This window comes from Melanostigma gelatinosum (assembly GCF_949748355.1).
Source record: "Melanostigma gelatinosum genome assembly, chromosome: 6".
In the NCBI taxonomy this organism is placed as follows: Eukaryota; Metazoa; Chordata; class Actinopteri; order Perciformes; family Zoarcidae; genus Melanostigma; species Melanostigma gelatinosum.
This window is the reverse complement of record NC_136639.1, coordinates 15357841-15376188: the sequence shown is the minus strand read 5'-3', so window position 1 is coordinate 15376188 and position 18348 is coordinate 15357841. Positions and strand designations below refer to the sequence as shown.

The 18348-nt window shown below is 40.6% G+C and overlaps 3 protein-coding genes across 3 annotated transcripts in view; all 3 read left to right on the top strand.

Annotated features, from left to right (window-relative positions):
* Window positions 1-420: 420 nt before the first annotated feature.
* On the top strand, window positions 421-8314 carry unc45b (unc-45 myosin chaperone B). Its single transcript, XM_079270640.1, has 20 exons — window positions 421-507; window positions 978-1139; window positions 1251-1287; window positions 1377-1552; window positions 1851-1940; window positions 2060-2227; window positions 2440-2605; window positions 2775-2945; window positions 3077-3248; window positions 3385-3685; window positions 3874-3968; window positions 4240-4381; window positions 4472-4612; window positions 4721-4848; window positions 5179-5245; window positions 5731-5844; window positions 5963-6078; window positions 6207-6324; window positions 6436-6591; window positions 7300-8314. Exons 2-20 carry the CDS (start codon window positions 978-980, stop codon window positions 7570-7572), a joined length of 2793 nt encoding a protein of 930 aa, XP_079126766.1. The 5' UTR covers window positions 421-507; the 3' UTR covers window positions 7573-8314.
* A 4871-nt stretch (window positions 8315-13185) lies between these two features.
* LOC306778102 (uncharacterized protein) lies at window positions 13186-15931 on the top strand. Its single transcript, XM_079269484.1, has 9 exons — window positions 13186-13280; window positions 13791-13839; window positions 13930-14001; window positions 14087-14326; window positions 14630-14659; window positions 14741-14806; window positions 15109-15205; window positions 15309-15377; window positions 15469-15931. Exons 2-9 carry the CDS (start codon window positions 13833-13835, stop codon window positions 15524-15526), a joined length of 639 nt encoding a protein of 212 aa, XP_079125610.1. The 5' UTR covers window positions 13186-13280; window positions 13791-13832; the 3' UTR covers window positions 15527-15931.
* A 1158-nt stretch (window positions 15932-17089) lies between these two features.
* Window positions 17090-18348, top strand: part of pip5k1bb (phosphatidylinositol-4-phosphate 5-kinase, type I, beta b) — a 31227-nt gene continuing 29968 nt past the window's right edge. The window contains exon 1 of the mRNA XM_079269604.1: window positions 17090-17244. The gene's annotated coding sequence lies outside the window, so the exon portion shown is untranslated. The remainder of the gene's footprint in view (window positions 17245-18348) is intronic.

Genomic DNA, 18348 nt, shown 5'->3' with positions numbered 1-18348 from the left:
ACAAGAAAATGCCTAACCCCAACTCATGGGGCTCGAGATCATTCTTTTTCTAGAAGCTACTAGGTTCCTCTGGTCCTGGTCCTGCAGCTGTCCACCCCCCAACCCCCTGTCAGTTCTCAGCTGTCTGTGCCCTAAATAGACCTTATCAGGAGCAGACCATCTTTGCGGTAGTCACTCTGACAGACATCCTTGAATTAAAAAAAGGTTTTATTCATAGAGTCTTGAATAATTCAAAGACACTGTAAGGATATTTTTTGAAATACAAGAAATCATGGTCTATGTTGACCTCTGGTACAAAGTTGCATATTGGGGTTTTAGTGTGCTTGCAGTGAACCCCTATGTGTGATGAATGGTTCATCTCAGTTCGTCCCACCTCATTGAGATCCACTACAAATATAAACGAGGTGTTGGTGGGGGCAGGTTACATGAGACAGAACAAGTTTGTGACAGGGACTACAGGTCCGGACCATCTACGCAGAGCAAGAGAGACAACACACAATCCTAAAGGTACTGTACAACTTTCACAGATGTGTTGTTTTTTCATTTGAGTTACATTCAGGTATGCAGAGGTTACTTGTGATAAGGGGTATAGACTGTGCCTAGATGATAGGAGATGGTATCTGTCCATTGGGATAGTGGCATTTGTTGTAAGGCTCCAACTGGGGTCCAATATCATGCCCAAATAAGGCCTGAAGGGAGGCCATTTAAAGTCAGAGATAACATGTGCATGGCCATTTGCAAAGAGCGACCCGGGTCAGCAAGACACTGATTACAAACAATGGTAAGAATAGAAATATTTCTAATGCTAAAGAAGATTTAAATTAAAGATAATAGTTTGCTGATGATTTCTAGGCATTTACATTTGATTGACTGATGACACTGACATTGTTATAATGAAACATTAAGTGTACATGAAAACCCATAGTTAATGGATCTGTAGATTTTATTTCATAACTCATACACTCTATTTCTACCAGATGGGAGACTCGATCCAGTTAAAAGATGAGGGAAACAAACACTTCCAGTCAGGTGATGCTGACAAAGCTATTGAGTGCTACAGTAAAGCCATAAAGCTCTGCAAGGACAAAAAAGAGCTTGCTGTCATTTACAGGAACAGATCTGCATGCTACCTAAAAAAGGTAAGTTTTGTAAAGCATACAGCACAAAAACAAGCCGATTACAATTAGAACATATTTGCAAGTTCTTTGTCAAATGTATACTTTTATTTGGATGTTTCTGTTTTTCTTTAGGAAAACTTTGCCAATGCAGCATCTGATGCATCCAAAGGTAGAGTAATAAACACAGAATCAAACCAAATAATATCAGCAATGGCACCAAAAACATGTTTATTATAATCTTTTTTTCCTCTTATACAGCAATTGATGTTGATGCAGCAGATATTAAAGCCTTGTACCGACGTTGCCAAGCTCTTGAGAAACTAGGAAAACTGGATATGGCTTTCAAAGATGTGCAGAGATGTGCCACCCTTGAACCAAAGAATAATACCTTCGTGGAGACACTCCGCAGGCTGGGAGCAGACATCCAGGCCAAGGTCAGCATTAAAATCAATAAAACCCACACACAGAAGTACATCTACAGACTGCACTCGTTACTTTACATGAATGCATTAAGCAACACTAAATCAGCAATGCTACATATATTCAACAATAATCTTTTGGCTTAAAAATCAGATTAGATTGCTTTGGTTGTGGCATTAGAAATACATGTTTTTTTGAAGCTAAGGAAATTTGAAAGATGGACTTATGCTGAAGCACAAACAAAATTCATGTGTATGATTTGGACCTGTCAGCATCTGGAAATGACTCAATGTTTCATTTGATTCTCCACAGCTTAAGTCTACATTCTCCACAGATTCGAGGGTACAGAACATGTTTGACATTCTCCTTGATGACGAAATGGAAAAGGACAAGAGGGAAAAAGTGGGTATTTTCTGTTGTGTGAATTAAAAACATTTAAGGACTTTTCTGTTTTTATTGTTTGGTGGCATGTTTGCGCGTAGTTTAGGTTTCACTTGTGCAACACATTATTTTGTGTCTAGGCTGCCAACAACCTGATTGTGCTGTCAAGAGAGGATGCCGGAGCAGAGAGGATATTCCAGAATAACGGAGTGCCTCTGCTGCTCAACATGATAGAGACAGGCAAACCAGAGATGGTACTGGCTGCTGTTCGCACTTTGTCTGGAATATGCACAGGACACAAAGCTCGGGTGAGCATGCTCATAGAAAATGAGTCAAGGCAGGAGCAAAGTGAAAGTGAAAATCAAAGAGTTGGGAAGACAACGAGACAACTGTGAAGCTTACCAAACACAATCATACTTCAAAAGTACAACTTCCACAAATGCCATTAGAAATAATATTATTTATTATTATTTGCATTCATTTTTTTCACAAAATGTACTCTTTTCATACCCCTAAACAGGCCATGGCCATTATTCACATGGTGGGCGTTGATAAGATGTGCAGCATCATGGCTGTTGACAATGAGGAGATTGCACTGGCAACATGCAACCTCTTCCAGTGCATCAACGACTCCCTCACTGGTGGAGATAAAAGGGAATATGGGAAAGAAGAGGCCTTGGTTTTAGGTGAGACAGAATAAAAACTATCTGCATCTGTACCAAAAAGTAGATTCTATCACAGAGACTTATTCAAAGCTTAATTTGTAATCTTCAACTAAACCCAAGACGGCTGCGGCTGTGGCTATGGTGCTTGCTACTACTGACTGAGACATACTTTCTTTGTTATCATCTGTAGATACATCTAAAGACCTGAAAACCATTCTCCTCTCTCTGTTGGAGATGGTTACAAGTAAGAAGGTGTCTGGCCATGGCAGAGACCAGGCACTGAACCTTCTGAGCAAGAATGTACCGCGCACTGACATGAAAAACAAAGACAACTCCAAGAGCCTCTTCACTATTGACCATGGTGAGCCAGACAGATGCATCGGGTCATTTATTTGGTTTGAGCAAAAGTCCATTTCTCCTTCCCAGACGCCCTGACAAAGTGCATTTGCCAGATCACATCTATATACGCATATGCATGTGTTTGTTCTGCAGGTCTGAAGAAGATCCTCAAAGTGTGTGGTCAGGTTCCCGAACTGCCAGACCAGCTTCCCATGACAGACAACACACAGCTGATTGCCAGTGTGCTACTCAACAAGATCTATGACGACCTCACATGTGACCCAGAGAGAGATAACTTCAGGGACATTTGTAATGAATATATCAAGTACGTCCGTAAAATACAGATTCACCATTTACCAGTATTGAAGTTAAGAGTTTCTAAATTTAGACAAAGCCAACATAAGTTACGTCTTATCTTCTATGCTTTTTTTCCTTCCTTGTCCTCCCTTCCTTTTCCACAGATCCAAAATTGACCCCAACAACATGGACAAGACCATTCATGCTATCAACACCATCTCAGGGCTGCTTCAGGGTCCCTTTGATGTTGGTAACACCCTGGTTGGACAGCAAGGCATAATGGAGATGATGGTAGCACTGTGTGCCTCCGAACGTGAAGTGGACCAGATGGTTGCTGTAGAGGCGCTGATCCATTCCTCCTCTAAGATGAGCCGCGCCTCATTTATCATCACCAACGGTGTTTCACTCCTAAAGGACATCTACAAGAAGACCACTAATGAGAAGATTAAAATACGTTCGTTGGTGGTGAGTGTGCAAGCAAGGAAAGAATGGAATAGAATATAGAACTTTATGATGTTGGGCCACAGCCCATGCACAATAAAGAATTATGAAAACATCACAGTTGAAAGTATGAACATATTAGACAATGAATTGGACAGCATAACTTCTAGATTTTGTGTGAGTATGCATACTTATTTCCATGTCATCTCCAGGGTCTCTGTAAACTGGGTTCAGCTGGAGGTGATGATTATGGTTTAAGGCAGTTTGCTGAGGGCTCCACAGAGAAGCTGGCCAAGCAGTGCAGAAAGTGAGTACTCACATAGCCTGTTAAAGTGACTGAATCAAGCAGGTTATAATCCATGATGATAGAAAAACAATGGTAGTATACGTAGAAAATCTGTGAGAAAACAAATACTTGCATCAGTATGTTTTTAATACATGCTAAACACTGAATTAGTTATTTTCAAATGTTGATGCTAAATGGATATAGTTCCTTACAATATGTATACAGCACCAGAATGTCATTGTACATTTCAGCATACCACTTCACATCATTGCTTTCTTTTTTACTCTTCTAGGTGGCTCTGTAATCCCAAGATTGATACAAAAACAAGGAAGTGGGCTATTGAGGGTCTAGCTTATCTGACGAATGATGCCGACGTGAAAGATGACTTTGTTGAGGACGAGACTGCCCTGAAAGCCATGTTTGAACTGGCCAAGGTATGAAAGAAACAGACAGGAAGAAACAATAGAGTATGTCTGATAATACGGTTTGTTAGAAATCATCTCTCTTCTTTCTCTGTGTTTTAGTCTAAAGATAAGACAATCATATATGCAGTAGCTTGCACCTTGGTTAACTGCACCAACTGCTATGAAAAGAAGGAAATCCTGCCTGAGCTGGTTCAACTAGCCAAGTTTTCAAAGCAACATGTGCCCGAGCAACACCCCAAGGTAAAAGAGGAAGAGAGGAGATCACAATCTATAAATTGACATGGGTAAAGCAGGTTTATGTTACTCATGTGCATACATATACCCACTTTGTATACTTTCTTTTCTCAGGACAAGAAGGACTTTATTGAGAAGAGAGTGAAAAGGCTGCTGAAGGCTGGAATCATTTCAGCTCTTGCTGTCATGGTCAAAGCAGACAGCTCCATCCTGACCAACCAGACCAAAGAGTTGCTGTCGAGGTGGGAGGGGAAACATTTTGATGCGCCAACAAACTTGTCGTACAAATTACTGGAATCTCATCATGACTCGGCACAACATATCATGAATCATGCCAGCTTTTCTTCAAGCTGATGCCAAGAAAATAGCTTTTGTCTGAAGTCACAACTCACAGAGTGACTTTCGTTTATTTCCAAATGTTCCATGACAAAGATTAGGGAATGCAAGCTACAGCACAAATGTATACATCAGTTCTTGTTTATTTCTTGTTTATTAAAAACTTAAATGTTGCAAAACTTAAATTGCAACATTATATGAATGTTAAACCTATTTTCTATTTGTTTTATCTTTAGAGTTTTCTTGGCATTGTCAATGGATGCCAAAGATCGTGGTACTATTGTAGCCCAAGGTGGGGGAAAGGTGAGTGAAAGGTTTGGAAAGCAATGCACACGTGTGGCTCTATGACACTCCACAAAGTCACAATTAAATTAAAATAGTTTTCAAGTGTTCCCCAACCGAATCCCCGGCTAACTGAATACATTAGGGCTATTACAAAGAACTGTGATTTTGTGTTTATTTCGGCGGTGGCTGTGCACGAAAGAGGTGGAGTTTCCAAGCACCAGAGACCCTTAAGAAAAGCTCTCATTTTACTGTATTGAGGTCTGACAGTCTGCCCGCTCAGTCCTGCTTCTCCTATGCCTCCCTTCCCTCCAGCAGACTCAGCAATATGTCAAGCATTTAGAATAACTATAAAGAAATAGCCAATCTTCTCACTGATGGTCTTGTCTACTTACTGTATGCAGGTCATTGACAAGGCATTCAATTGAGACTGTTTCATAACAAGTTCCATTTTCCCAATATTAAGTCTAACTGGATAACCACCATTATTCTGGCTCTTCCCGCAGGCTTTAATACCACTTGCACTGGAGGGGACAGAGGCTGGGAAAACGAAGGCCAGCCACGCCCTCGCCAAGATTGCATCTATTTCCAGCCCAGAAATTGCCTTCCCTGGTGAGAGGGTAAGCCATACAACGTAGTGATTTTGTTTATTTCTATGCCAGTCCCCTTTGACGCAATGGTAGGGGAATGGACATTTGCTTTAAAAAATTGTAATTGTCTGTCGTTTTTGCTTGACAGGTGTACGAGGTGGTGCGACCTTTAGTTAGCCTCCTTCAAACAGACAAAGACGGAGTTCAGAACTATGAAGCTCTGAGAGGCCTCACTAACTTGGCTGGTTACAGTAACAAACTACGGTAACATTTCTCACCATTTAATAACCTGGTCACTGTGATGCCTAATAGCTTATTTCCTTCAAGTGACTTGCACTGCAACTTACAGATTTTGCCATTATTATGAGTTCTCACCTTCATCTGTTTTGTAGAGTAAAGATTGTGAAAGAGAAAGCTCTGCCAGAGATTGAGAACTACATGTTTGAAGAGAATGACCAGATCCGACAGGCTGCCACTGAATGCATGTGCAACCTTGTCACATGTAAAGAGGTGAGAACAGACCAACAGCTAGAAACCTCACCTGATGATGCATAGTTAATGTGAGAAACATGTGTCCAACAGGTGTGAGTGCGTTGAAAATGTCAACTCTATGTGTATTAGGTCCAAGATCGTTATCTGGAGGATGGCAACGATAAGCTGAAGCTGATAGTACTGCTGTGTGGCGAGGAAGAAGACAACCTTCAGGTTGCTGCAGCTGGAGCTCTTGCCATGCTGACTGCTGCTCAGAAGAAGCTCTGCCACAAACTGTCCCTGGTGGTATGTACAACAGCGTTCAGTAGTGCTTTTACTGTAGAATATAAATGATAGTGTCACATCAGAGTCTGTTTTGAAAGCATGTCTGCCCCACTATGAAAAATGCCCAGAAATCTTAGCTTTCCCTCAGGAGCTGATCCTGAATCCACTGCAGCAAATAACCTGGTCAACACACGGTCAACTCACACTCTCTTTGTATGAGATTGCAAAAGCCTTATGTTCTTGCTCTTTAATACTTTAACAAAATGAACTTCTATAACACTTGGGAGCATGTCATGCACTTTTTTGGGGTCTCACAATGCAGCCTAATATTTTTAGCTTGTTTGAACACAGACCTATGTTACTGCAGACTACGTTTGGTTTTCAAATTGCAATACATTACCATTACAGCTGTTTAGTTCTGCAATGATTTGGTATTAAACGTCTATAACGTTGTGAGAGGGGACTTGTGAGAGACACATTAACAAAAAGGAATGGTCAAAATGGAACCATCAAAGGTTGCAATGTCCTGACTTTGAGTCCCTGTTGGTCAACCTCCAAAAACAATGGCTCCTACACTTAATAAAACAACTCAATCAGTTGTACACACACTAACTTACTCATGGATTCCACTGTTTGGAATTACAAGTGTTCAAAAATAAGTCTGAAAAGCAGCTTCTGACGTTTTTGATTCAGCATTCACACATTTTACTGATTGACCTCTCCCAACAGACCACCCAATGGCTTGAGATCCTGCAGAGGTTGTGTATCCATACCAACCCTTCTATACAACATCGTGGCCTTGTGATTGTCTACAACATGCTCCACTCGGACGACAGTGAGCTGGCCAAGAAGTTGATGGAGAGTGAGCTGCTGGAAATCCTCTCAGTGATTGGCAAGGCGGAGGACAATCCCAAGAGGCAGGATGCCATCGATGTTGCACGCGACTGTCTGGTCAAAGCTATGGATCTTAGTCTCATCAAACCATTCACTAGCCCTCCTTAAAATGCTGGCAACAAGACAAACGACAACCATGGACAATCTTCTTTATTTCCTTGAAATACAATACTTGTTTTCTAAATGTTTTTCTCACGTCAAAGATATGAAAGCATGGGGCTCCCTGGCTCACCTGCAGAGCATGTGCCCATGTAGGCTGAGTCCTACTGCATGGGTTCACATTTGACATGTTGCCTTTTGCGGCATGTCGTCCCCTCGCTCTCCCCCTTCTATCTTCAGCTGCCCTCTAACAAAGACACAAAGATGATATGAAAAAAAAAACAATATGAAAGGATTCTCCAACCTGCTCCAAACTAAAGATAAACTGTCACAATATAAATCAGTGATGTTTACAGTTTATTTGGAGCTTGGGCAGTACAATAAGCACATGGGGGATTTCCCATCAGGATGCAAAAAAAGTATTATTTCGATTTTGTGCTGAGCTGTCACTGTGAATGAATGTTCAAAGTTTGGCATTTGTGTGGTTAGATGACAAAATATATACCCTTTAAATGTTAAAGCACATACATGCATCCGTCATTTGGTCGATTAGTTGGGTACATTTGGCCGCTTCTCTGATATGAAGTTAGGTTTTATTCTGATAGATTTTAGTGCTTGTTCTATTTTATATAAATATATTCATAGAAAATTCACGTCTTTTCTCAATAGCTTCAATGCAATGTGACCCAGTGATGCAAATACCTAAATGTATAACTGCTTTGGAAATAAAATAAAAATAAATCCAATATGATGAGGTGTGTTGATTTGGAGTGACTGTGACTCTTACCATTGAAGCTATTTCAAAAAACAGCCATAACAGATCAAATCAGTCGCCTCCCGTTACGTCCTGAGGCGTAACGGGACAGGTCGGCCTTTCTTTCTTGCGACAGGTCGGCCTGTCTTTCCACATTCCAGACATATGAGTTTGGATCTGTAGCTGTTCAGGTTGTGGCCGACTCTGCAGTTGATAGAAATTACAAAACGAAAGGACATTGTAGCATTTTGTATGAGCTATAACAAAGCATAAACAGAGTTTGAAACAAACAAAAATTACGCCTTAACCCAAGTAAATAAATACATTAATTACATAATAACAATAGAAACATCTTACTGTAGCCTAATAGGGCTACAACATTTTTTTTGTAGACCAACCGACCGTAAAAAGTAGACATACAGAGTGTGATAAAAAGACTACTCTCTGGAAATCCATTTCATATACACATACATAAACTTTGAGTGGAGAGATATGTAACTCAAAAGTAAATGTTAGAATCTCAGGTGTAATTTTTGATACATTTTCTGAAGAACAGCATCTTGCTCTCTCTATCACTGATGGCAACATCGACACAACCTCTCTCATTTCCTGTTTCACATTTCCACACGTAACCTACATCTTAACCCCACAGTGGTTCTATGATTCCATACCTTGGTAGCCAAGCCATTCGCTGTAAAGCCAGAAGAATGAAAGGTTCCTTACAGCATTTGACCTCACCATTTATAGCAGTCATAGGCTACTATTTCCATCTTTGTTAAACTCAGTTTAGACCTCAATTTCTTGATGGTGTTAAAAAGACAACTGTGGCAAACCGGTTCATATCTTATGAGCGAGCTTAGTATCGGGTGGCATTATCTTAACTAAATGCATGCTGGGATCTCAGGTGTTGCCTTAAAAATGACAGTGTTCAGTCCATAATTCACATTCATATCTATATATCATACAGCATTCTACAGCATGTGGTTTGGGTATTAACATAGAACTGCTTTGTGAATAATTGATTGTGTTTGCCATGTGTGCTTGTGGATTTGGACATGAGTAAATAATGATTACACTTGAATGAAATTATAACAGATTGTAGGCCTAATTCAAATGTTAGATGGGGGACTAAAAGCTTTTTTAATCTTATTCTCTTTAATGGCTTATTTTATGGTTTATTTTATCTGTTCAATCTGAATTTTGGTGGTAGTTTATATATATCATCATATCAGTGGAGGGGTCAGTGTTATTATTCAGTAACAGCTCTAACAGATGCAGCAAATGAAGTAATAACCTTGTTATTCAAAATCAATGCTAGACATTATAGTTGCCAAACAGGTCATAAGCTTTCCCTTCACTTATAGTACAACTTAGCATACATGTCATTGAATAATTGTTTCATGTAGAGTAAACAAGCTAATTTATTGTCTGGGTCCACCTGAGTAATCTGCTACAGTTCCAGGTGGAGAACTGGCACAGTTTCTTTTTCCGTGGCGTCTTTGTTGGTTTATCACTGTCCCTCTTTCTTGACACTTCTGTCTGATATCTGAATCAGGCAGGCTAATTTACTGATGGTCCATAAATCTATCGCCAGCGATTAAACGCACGAGGTGAGTAGGTTTGTCCGAGAGTATGTCGCAGAGACACACAAAGGAGGAAGATGCGCCGCGCCGCGCCGCCCACATCTCAAAACCGCACAGTAGGAGTTGGCTCAAATCGTGGCAGCGGCAGCTAGTACAGGCACTTCCTGTTGCAAGTTGCCACGGAATACCGCAATGAAGCCTCCTCGAAGCCTCCTCGTAGTGATCACCAAATAATTTCTGTACATAAATTATGACATATGTGCATAATAAAATATTTTTTTAATGTATTCTGTGTGTGTACATTTTCCCAAAATGGTAGTATCATATGATATGGCAGGTTGTGTATTAATGTTATTATGTCACTTTAGGAAAATGGCATGGGCTTAAGCAGGCAGAGGACAGTGAAAGTGCTTGTGGAACTAGGAAGAGGGGACTGAATATGCTTGTGTAACTTGGACAGTGATGTACAGGACAGGGGACATTTTATTCATTTTTATTCAGAAATAACAGTTTCTCAACAGTTTTTGGTTTTAAACAATTCCTTTTTTTTGACACAACCTCTCCGGCCTTTGAAAACACCCTTTCACAGGCTACAGAAGATGCTGGCGTGCACAAAAACGCAAGAGCAAGTCTATATACATTTTGATACAGGAATTTTTGTTCTTGATTAGCAAACCTAATGTGTCTGAAATAGAGTTAGATGTAGCTTACCTTATTAGGAGTTATCAAATCAAAGTGTTCCCACACAGGGGAAATCCTCCTCTTCCGAGCTGGCTCCATCTTATCACCTATCCTTCTCTCCTCACTCTCCTAACTCTCCAAACTATCTCTCTCTCTCTAAACTCTCCAAACTATCCAAACTCTCAACTGACCGCAACTCTCCACCAACAACCCACATTTTGAATGGAGCCTGAGGGGTTTATATTGCTGTCAAACCTCCCGGCAAAATCTGAACCACTTCCCGAAGCAGTCACGTGGTACAGCCGGGCAGCGAGGCTTCGGACGTGATCATTATTGGCTCCTCCCCTAAATGAAGCAAGCCTCGATACGCGCTTCAAGGAAACGCCCCCTCCATTACTCGACACACGCTTCGAAGCGTCGGCACATCTAACATCACACTACCTCCTCGGGATGTGGCTTTCTTGAAACGGGCGGTGTAACGGGACAGCTCTGTTCTTTCCGTCAGACAGCGTGGACCTGTTCAGGTACGTTGATGCAAAGATATGTCTACCAGACTGCTTTTGTCGTCATATCAAAAATATATCGCATAACCTTTTTGCAAACACGTAACTTTACATCAGGGAGGCAGTCATTGCTGCTCCGCCCTCACCCCACCGGCTGAGGGCGAAGCAGAGAGGAGAGGCTATGTCAGTCCTCATCGGAGACCGCGATGTTATACCCAATGTTTAAAAGTGACAATGAAGAAGTTTAGATTTGGTGTTTTTACACTTAGTTGCGAGTTTATTAAGTCACAGATAAGCTGACGTTAGCTAATTGTGACGCAGTCTAACAGTCCTGACATGTTACAGGTGTTTTAGGGACAGTCTGACGGCTGCAGTTTATCATGCAATGTATTGTGTTAGGCTGTTAGGAGGTTGTTGTCCAACCCATTCATTTACTGTTGTATTAGATCACGGATATTTTAACAATAAACTGCCAACTGTGTGTATTTCTAAAAGTAGTACAAACATATTTGATTTCCTCCAGTTATTGAAATTGCCATATTCACGACAGTAACAATACATCTTCTTTAATTTATAGGAATACAGTCCTCTAACCTTTGCCCAGGAGAGGTCCACTGTCAGCCTATATTTAAATGTTTCGAAGACAAACGTCATCAATTAACTTTACGGGAAACAGTTGTTTGTTCAAGGGGAAGGTAGTCACTGGTGTGGTGGGGTGCAGGAAGTAAGAAGACTATTAAGTATGTGTTGGGCAACATTTAAGATGTATGAGAAAGTATCAACGACAATGAACATGGAAAAAAGAAAAGACAAGAGGGTGTCATGGAACAGAATAATCAGGAATACTGTGTTGTGTTTCTGATGGGAAACCTTTTCTCCAACAGTAATTGTGATCCAGAAAGGTTTTTCAGCACTGATCTCTAAACATGAATCGTAAGTTTCTGACAATTTACCAAATCCACACTATTTCAAGTGTCTACCATTAGAAGAAGTTACAAGTTACATTAGAAGAAGTTACAAATTGAAGACAGCAGGGGGCGTGTTGGAGTCGCTGTTCGGTTCCAGTGGTGCACTGAATGCAGGAACACAGAGGCACGCAGGTCTTCTCGCTGTTCTCAGAGGAGTGACACCACAGCTTGTGGTGGAAACACACCACATAGAAGGTCCTTTTTTCTTATCCGCATTTATTCATTCGTTGGGGATCGAGTGCTTGAGGAAGGAGCTTTCTGTGAGGCTGCAGCAGCCACTGAGACACTCAGGGAACATATTTCAACACGACTACGCATAAGAAGACGATTTGCTGGTAAGGTTTCTATGAGTTTGACATCGAGATATCTGGTTCAGATTCAAGTTAACTCGACTGACAGGCCATTGCCCAACATAGCCTTCATTACGGTTCGTGTTTTTACTAGCTACATCAGGTCAAAATCTTATATCCATCTTTCAGTTGTTTGGTTCTGTTATTTAGATAGCTATGCCTTGTCTGAATAAAATAATACAAATATCATGTAATTCGGTCAAGGCGTTACAAAGTTATTCCACTGTGAATATGGTAGAAACGTGTGGATTAATGAATACTAGATTTCCATGTATCTGTATTATAGGCAATGGCACCGTAATGTGGAGGATTATCACAAATTTGGCAAACAAAATGTAACCATTTGCTCTAAATTATACTTGCAGGCATGAAATTTGGATCTTGGCACAAACAAAAGCCGATCTTCAAGATGACAGCGACAAATTTTATTTTTATGAATGTGTTTGCTCTGTTACTACAGGAGACATGGTCAGCATTGGAAAAGAGTTGCTCAGTCTAGTCGATGAGCTTTAGGTCACCCTCCACATAGTCCAAGGAGGAGCGCGTGACGTCACAGAAAGGGGTTATGGCTTTAATGGCATCGCCCTAGGCTGCCGGCGTTTGCGGCGGGAAGGGTGGGTCAGAAAAACATTAATTTATGGCCGATTAATCAATTTATAGGGATTTCTGTTACTTACCAACATATTCTATGTACGTTTTGCTACAAGATACAGTGAAATCGATTTTCTGAAAGTGATGATAGACGCATGATTTTGCTAACTGAAAGCTCAAAACTGAAAGTCAACAAACTTCTCGTGTACTTAGAAATTTCGTTGACCCACCTGCATGGAGCTGCGATCGTCTGCTTCAATCGTGACTACTTGGCTGTTCCAAATAAGGTTCGGTAACAACCGTAAATGGTTTTGTGCACCCGCTCCATTTCCGGAAACTCCGTGCCGTGCAGCGAGGCGGCGGTGGAACCCCCGTTACTCGCCTTCTCGGGCTAGTTCGTCACAATGTATGCGAGCAATGAATACAGATGTTTTGATATTATTAATCTACATTTTATAACCTTTCCATAGATACAAACCGTTTTGTTCTAGCCCGAAAAATAAATTCACAGCAGCAGAGTTACCGCGCCAGGATAGTGTGTACGCTGATATTCTAGAATCTACTCGGATCCGCTCTGGATCTGATGTCCCTATTTTTACGTGTCCAGGTGTACATATGGTACGTAAGTCCTCAAGTGTTACGACAGATGAAACACTGCAGGTGCGCTTAAACTGTTTCTGGTCGGACATCAAAGTGTGATGCTGCGTTCACACCGGTCGCGTTGATTTTTTGACGCGCGTCGAGATTAATGTTTGTAATGAGGTTGTGTTTCTGATGGGAAACCTTTTCTCCAACAGGAATTGTGATCCAGAAAGGTTTTTCAGCACTGATCTCTAAACATGAATCGTAAGTTTCTGACAATTGACCAAATCCACACTATTTCAAGTGTCTACCATTAGAGAGCCTTCAGTTTAGTTTGTGTTTTTGTCTTGACAGAAGTGACCCTCCTCTTTCTGGTGCTGTTTGCTGCTGGACTCGCTCAGTGCTTTCCAGTCACAGCAAGTCAAGGTACGTCTTCGTTTGTTTCCACCACTCATGATTAAAAAAACAAGTTCATGTGAGATATTTCATAGGTGTGTACCCTATTTTACAGGTGGAAACAGATCTGCACAGCTGTTTTTCTGCAATATGTCTGGATGTGCCGATGACGTGACTTATATCTTTTGCAACGACGAATATCTCATGAATTGCACTCGCATCACAGATTGTACAGGCCCTCCACCCCCCAACACTGTCTGCCGACATGACGGTCGGGCATTCCTTTCCATCGATACAGATGGTGTCTGTGAATTTGAAGGGAAATTCGGTTACATTGTGACCGAAAAATGTACAGGTGCTTACTTTTACTTTCTAAAGCCCGTAATATACATTGTCATGTTCTTTCAATTTGAAACTGCACATTAGTATCCCTGTTTTTATGTGTAAGCCTCAAATATTGGTTTCACAAACCTGTTTAAACCCTGATGCTAATTTTGATAAACCTGAATATTCTATACCTGTGTACTTTGATTGAGATGGAGATATCGTGTAAAACCCTATTTTGTTTTCACTGTCATGTAGGCCTATGAGATTAATGTGTAGGGTTAGGCTTCTGTCTAATAACACATAGTAACACTTCTCTTGTTTTCTCAACTAGACCACAGCAACATCTGTGTTTTTATCAGTGGTAAGTCTTTCCTGCAGATACACTTTACATCATGTTACTCACTGTTTTGACAGTGACTGTAGTTTGTCCTCTTTCCTCTAGCTACCACTTCATCACAAGTCACCACAGAGGACCATGCAAGACCTGGATACATTGCTGCTGGAGTTTGTAAGTTCTGAGCTTCACTGATGCTGCTTAGGCCATGTTGCTTTTACTTTTTAACAAGAAACTTTAAATCTTTCTCTCACCATTCAAGTTATTTGTTGAATTCAATAAAATAACGCTTTTTGCTATTAATCCAACTTGCTTTTGCTCTCCCATCCTCGGGCTTCTTGCTTTCGGTCAGGGTTGAAATGTTTGCCTTTCAAATGCTAACATGAGGTGAGAAAATTGTATGGTGTGTTGCATTCATTGATTCATACAATTATTCTTTTGCAATTATCTTAAATATCCATCTCTTGATTCCACAGGTGGTTCAGCTCTACTAATAATACTCATCAGTACCTTTGGGTATATACGCTCACGTCGGATTGCACAAAGAGCGAGAAATCAACAGCAAGCAGCAAGGTAGTTCAAATATATTATTGTCAGTTACAATGCTCTTTCATTCATCTGTTTATCTGTTGTGATATTATAATACCAACATGTCGTCATGTTTAATATGAATTAGTCTCAGGGACCGTGGTGTGACTATACCGCTTGTAGAGGGACCAGTGACAGTGACTGAAACCAGTGACAGGTTAGTGCACATTAAATAGGCAGCTTATATAACCCATATAATGTGTAAATGTAGATTTAAATATGCTCATTCTGACTTTTTACATCTTTAGTGATACTCCTGGATCGGCTGATGGCTGCTCTCCTTCTCACCCTGACCGTGGAGCTTAAACTGCAGCAGCCACATTTCTTCCTGATATTTTAGCTTTGTTGTTGTGCAGTTTTATTTTGTCATCTATATATAAGGGACGCCTTGACTTAATTGTTATGGGAAAATATGTCATGGTCTTATGCTTTAGGATTGAAGAATGTAAGTCTTTAAAAGTGCAGGCACAAAACCTATTTGAGTAGATGATTCTATCAGTTTTGCATCCAGGTGTCTTGTTATTTGTTATCTGTTATCTTGTTATCTGTTTTCCTGTGCATTGGTTCTGTCTTCAAAGACGGCGACACACAGAGGTCTAGATTACGGTACTTCCTGCTGAGCATCAGCTGAAGAGCATGACCCTCTGTATGTATATGTGATGTGTGATGGTAAAACAGGCTTATTCAGACTCTGTATTTCTTGTGACTGAACTCTTTGATTAGGTCACAGTGACCAAATCAAAGGAAGGAGTATAAATGTCCATGTATCTGACTGTGTTGTCAGAACACCTCTTGCAGATGACGTGATGTATCTGTGAGACTGCTCTCTTTGCTTGCAAGCAAATAAATTGACTATTACAACTTTGATCATTCATCCAGACTCTGTTTCATTTGACATTGATAAGAAACACTTTGACTCTTCTCCCGACTTTTCATAGAAATATTCCACAACATAATTCCTTCAAATGTTGCACAAACGTCCACTTGAACTCAAGGATGGACTGATCCGATTTTGGTGCTCAAAGGTTCAGGTCAATGTGAAATCACGTCAGCCCCATCCAGGCAAACGCAATATCTCAGGAACACCTTCAGGGAATTTCTTCAAATTCGGCACAAAGGTCCATCTGGACTAAAGGATGAACTCATGGTCAAAGGTTAATGTGACATCAACATACAAGGTTTTGGCACAAGTCAATAATTGATGTGCAAATAATGATCATTTTTAAAAATGTATAATATAATAAAATGATGACGTAATGACATGGATGTAAACTGCAACTTGACTGGTTGGCGGAGGCATTCCCGCGGTATGTTTGTTTATTTTCTTTATTTACAGGTATTAAAGTATGAAACAGTCTTCCTTTTATTTCATTGTTGTGCAAGCCTCCACCACAAGTTACTGAACATTATTATGTCCCACTCAGTATCACAAGACTGCCATCATTTTAATATCACGCACTAGGAACTAAAACGTGAATTTTAACGTTCCTATGTGTATTGAATGTTTTATTGTAGTATAGTATATGTTTTAACTAGGATATCTGTCTTTACCTAGCCTAGGAAGTGTTTTATGTGTCGTGCTTGCACTTTATGTTCCACCGTGGGAGAGTGGGAAACGTAATTTCGATTCCTTATATGTCCTGACATGCAAGAAATTGACAATAAAAGCTACTTTGACTTTGACTTTTGACTTTTAAAGATGTTACAAATTGAAGACAGCAGGGGGCGTGTTGGAGTCGCTGTTCGGTTCCAGTGGTGCACTGAACGGTTGTATGTAGAGAGGCAGGGGCAGGAACACAGAGGCACGCAGGTCTTCTCGCTGTTCTCAGAGGAGTGACTCTTCAGTTCACAGTCACCTTGTGTTGGAAACACACCACATAGAAGGTCCTTTTTTCTTATCCGCATTTATTCATTCGTTGGGGATCGAGTGCTTGAGGAAGGAGCTTTCTGTGAGGCTGCAGCAGCCACTGAGACACTCAGGGAACATATTTCAACACGACTACGCATAAGAAGACGATTTGCTGGTAAGGTTTCTATGAGTTTGACATCGAGATATCTGGTTCAGATTCAAGTTAACTCGACTGACAGGCCATTACTCAACATAGCCTTCATTACGGTTCGTGTTTTTACGTGTCCAGGTGTACATATGGTACGTAAGTCCTCAAGCGTTACGACAGGTGAAACACTGCAGGTGCGCTTAAACTGTTTCTGGTCGGACATCAAAGTGTTACTCTCTTAAAGCAGTACAACTGACTTGACCATTTAGACTTAATTTATCCAACTAGCCTCCTTTTCCCTTCACAGAATATGCTTTGTGTTATTGTTTAGAGGTCAGGAGGTGAGTACGGTTATGTTTTCATATTTGACCGAATTTAAACGACACAATGTAAGTTAAGGCGTGGAAATAAATGTGTGGTTTTAGGAGTTAGCAAATTAGAATATAATCCTTAAACTCTACATTTGTTCAATTCTTCTTGCTGCTGTTTGGGTAAAGCCTTTCGCACAACCAGTGTAACTGCTTCACAGTAGTGTTTGTTGTTTGCTGTATCAACATTTACTTTTTGCTGTTTCCTAAAATAATGAGGAAGGATTTTTTTTTTTTGTGTGTCAGCAACTCTTGCACTTTTAATGAAAAACTGGAAGTCTGTTCAGGTTGATGGGAAATGAGGAAAGCATGTTCAAAACTTAAAAAGTAATGGAAATCTGAAAAACTAAAACCTTGATGTGTATCAGTGTCGCTAATAAAGATAGTGTTAAGATCCCTCAAAGTCTCAGGTCAACCTTTTGAAAGCTAATGATAGACTGCATGTGTGCAGAGTCTGCAGACATACAGCTGCTAAATCCCTTTGACACAATATCAGCTGTTTAGGCCAGGTGACAGGTTTTTTGTGTTCGTACCAGATGTAATTGGACCTTTCGTTAACTGGCCTGAGCCTCAGTACCTACGGCATTATCACTGCTCTTGACAGTGAAGTGCTACATTTCTCCCCCTGGTAGTTGGCAGCCATGCTGCAACTGTGAAATAGCTTCGCCAGTCCAAAGAGACAAAGTGCTAACTGGTGTTCTTGTATGCAATGCTGGGATTTTTGAGAAATGCTTAGACACTCAACAGTGTCCAGCAATTGTTA

Excerpts from the sequence above, each read along its gene's own strand:
- unc45b (XM_079270640.1), top strand. The coding sequence starts at position 978 with ATGGGAGACTCGATCCAGTTAAAAGATGAGGGAAACAAACACTTCCAG. Across the intron at positions 1,941-2,059 it reads AAAAGGACAAGAGGGAAAAA|GCTGCCAACAACCTGATTGT; the intron begins GTGGGTATTTTC and ends TTTTGTGTCTAG. Across the intron at positions 5,246-5,730 it reads TAGCCCAAGGTGGGGGAAAG|GCTTTAATACCACTTGCACT; the intron begins GTGAGTGAAAGG and ends CTCTTCCCGCAG.
- LOC306778102 (XM_079269484.1), top strand. Across the intron at positions 14,002-14,086 it reads TCCAGTCACAGCAAGTCAAG|GTGGAAACAGATCTGCACAG; the intron begins GTACGTCTTCGT and ends CCTATTTTACAG. Across the intron at positions 14,327-14,629 it reads TGTGACCGAAAAATGTACAG|ACCACAGCAACATCTGTGTT; the intron begins GTGCTTACTTTT and ends TTTCTCAACTAG.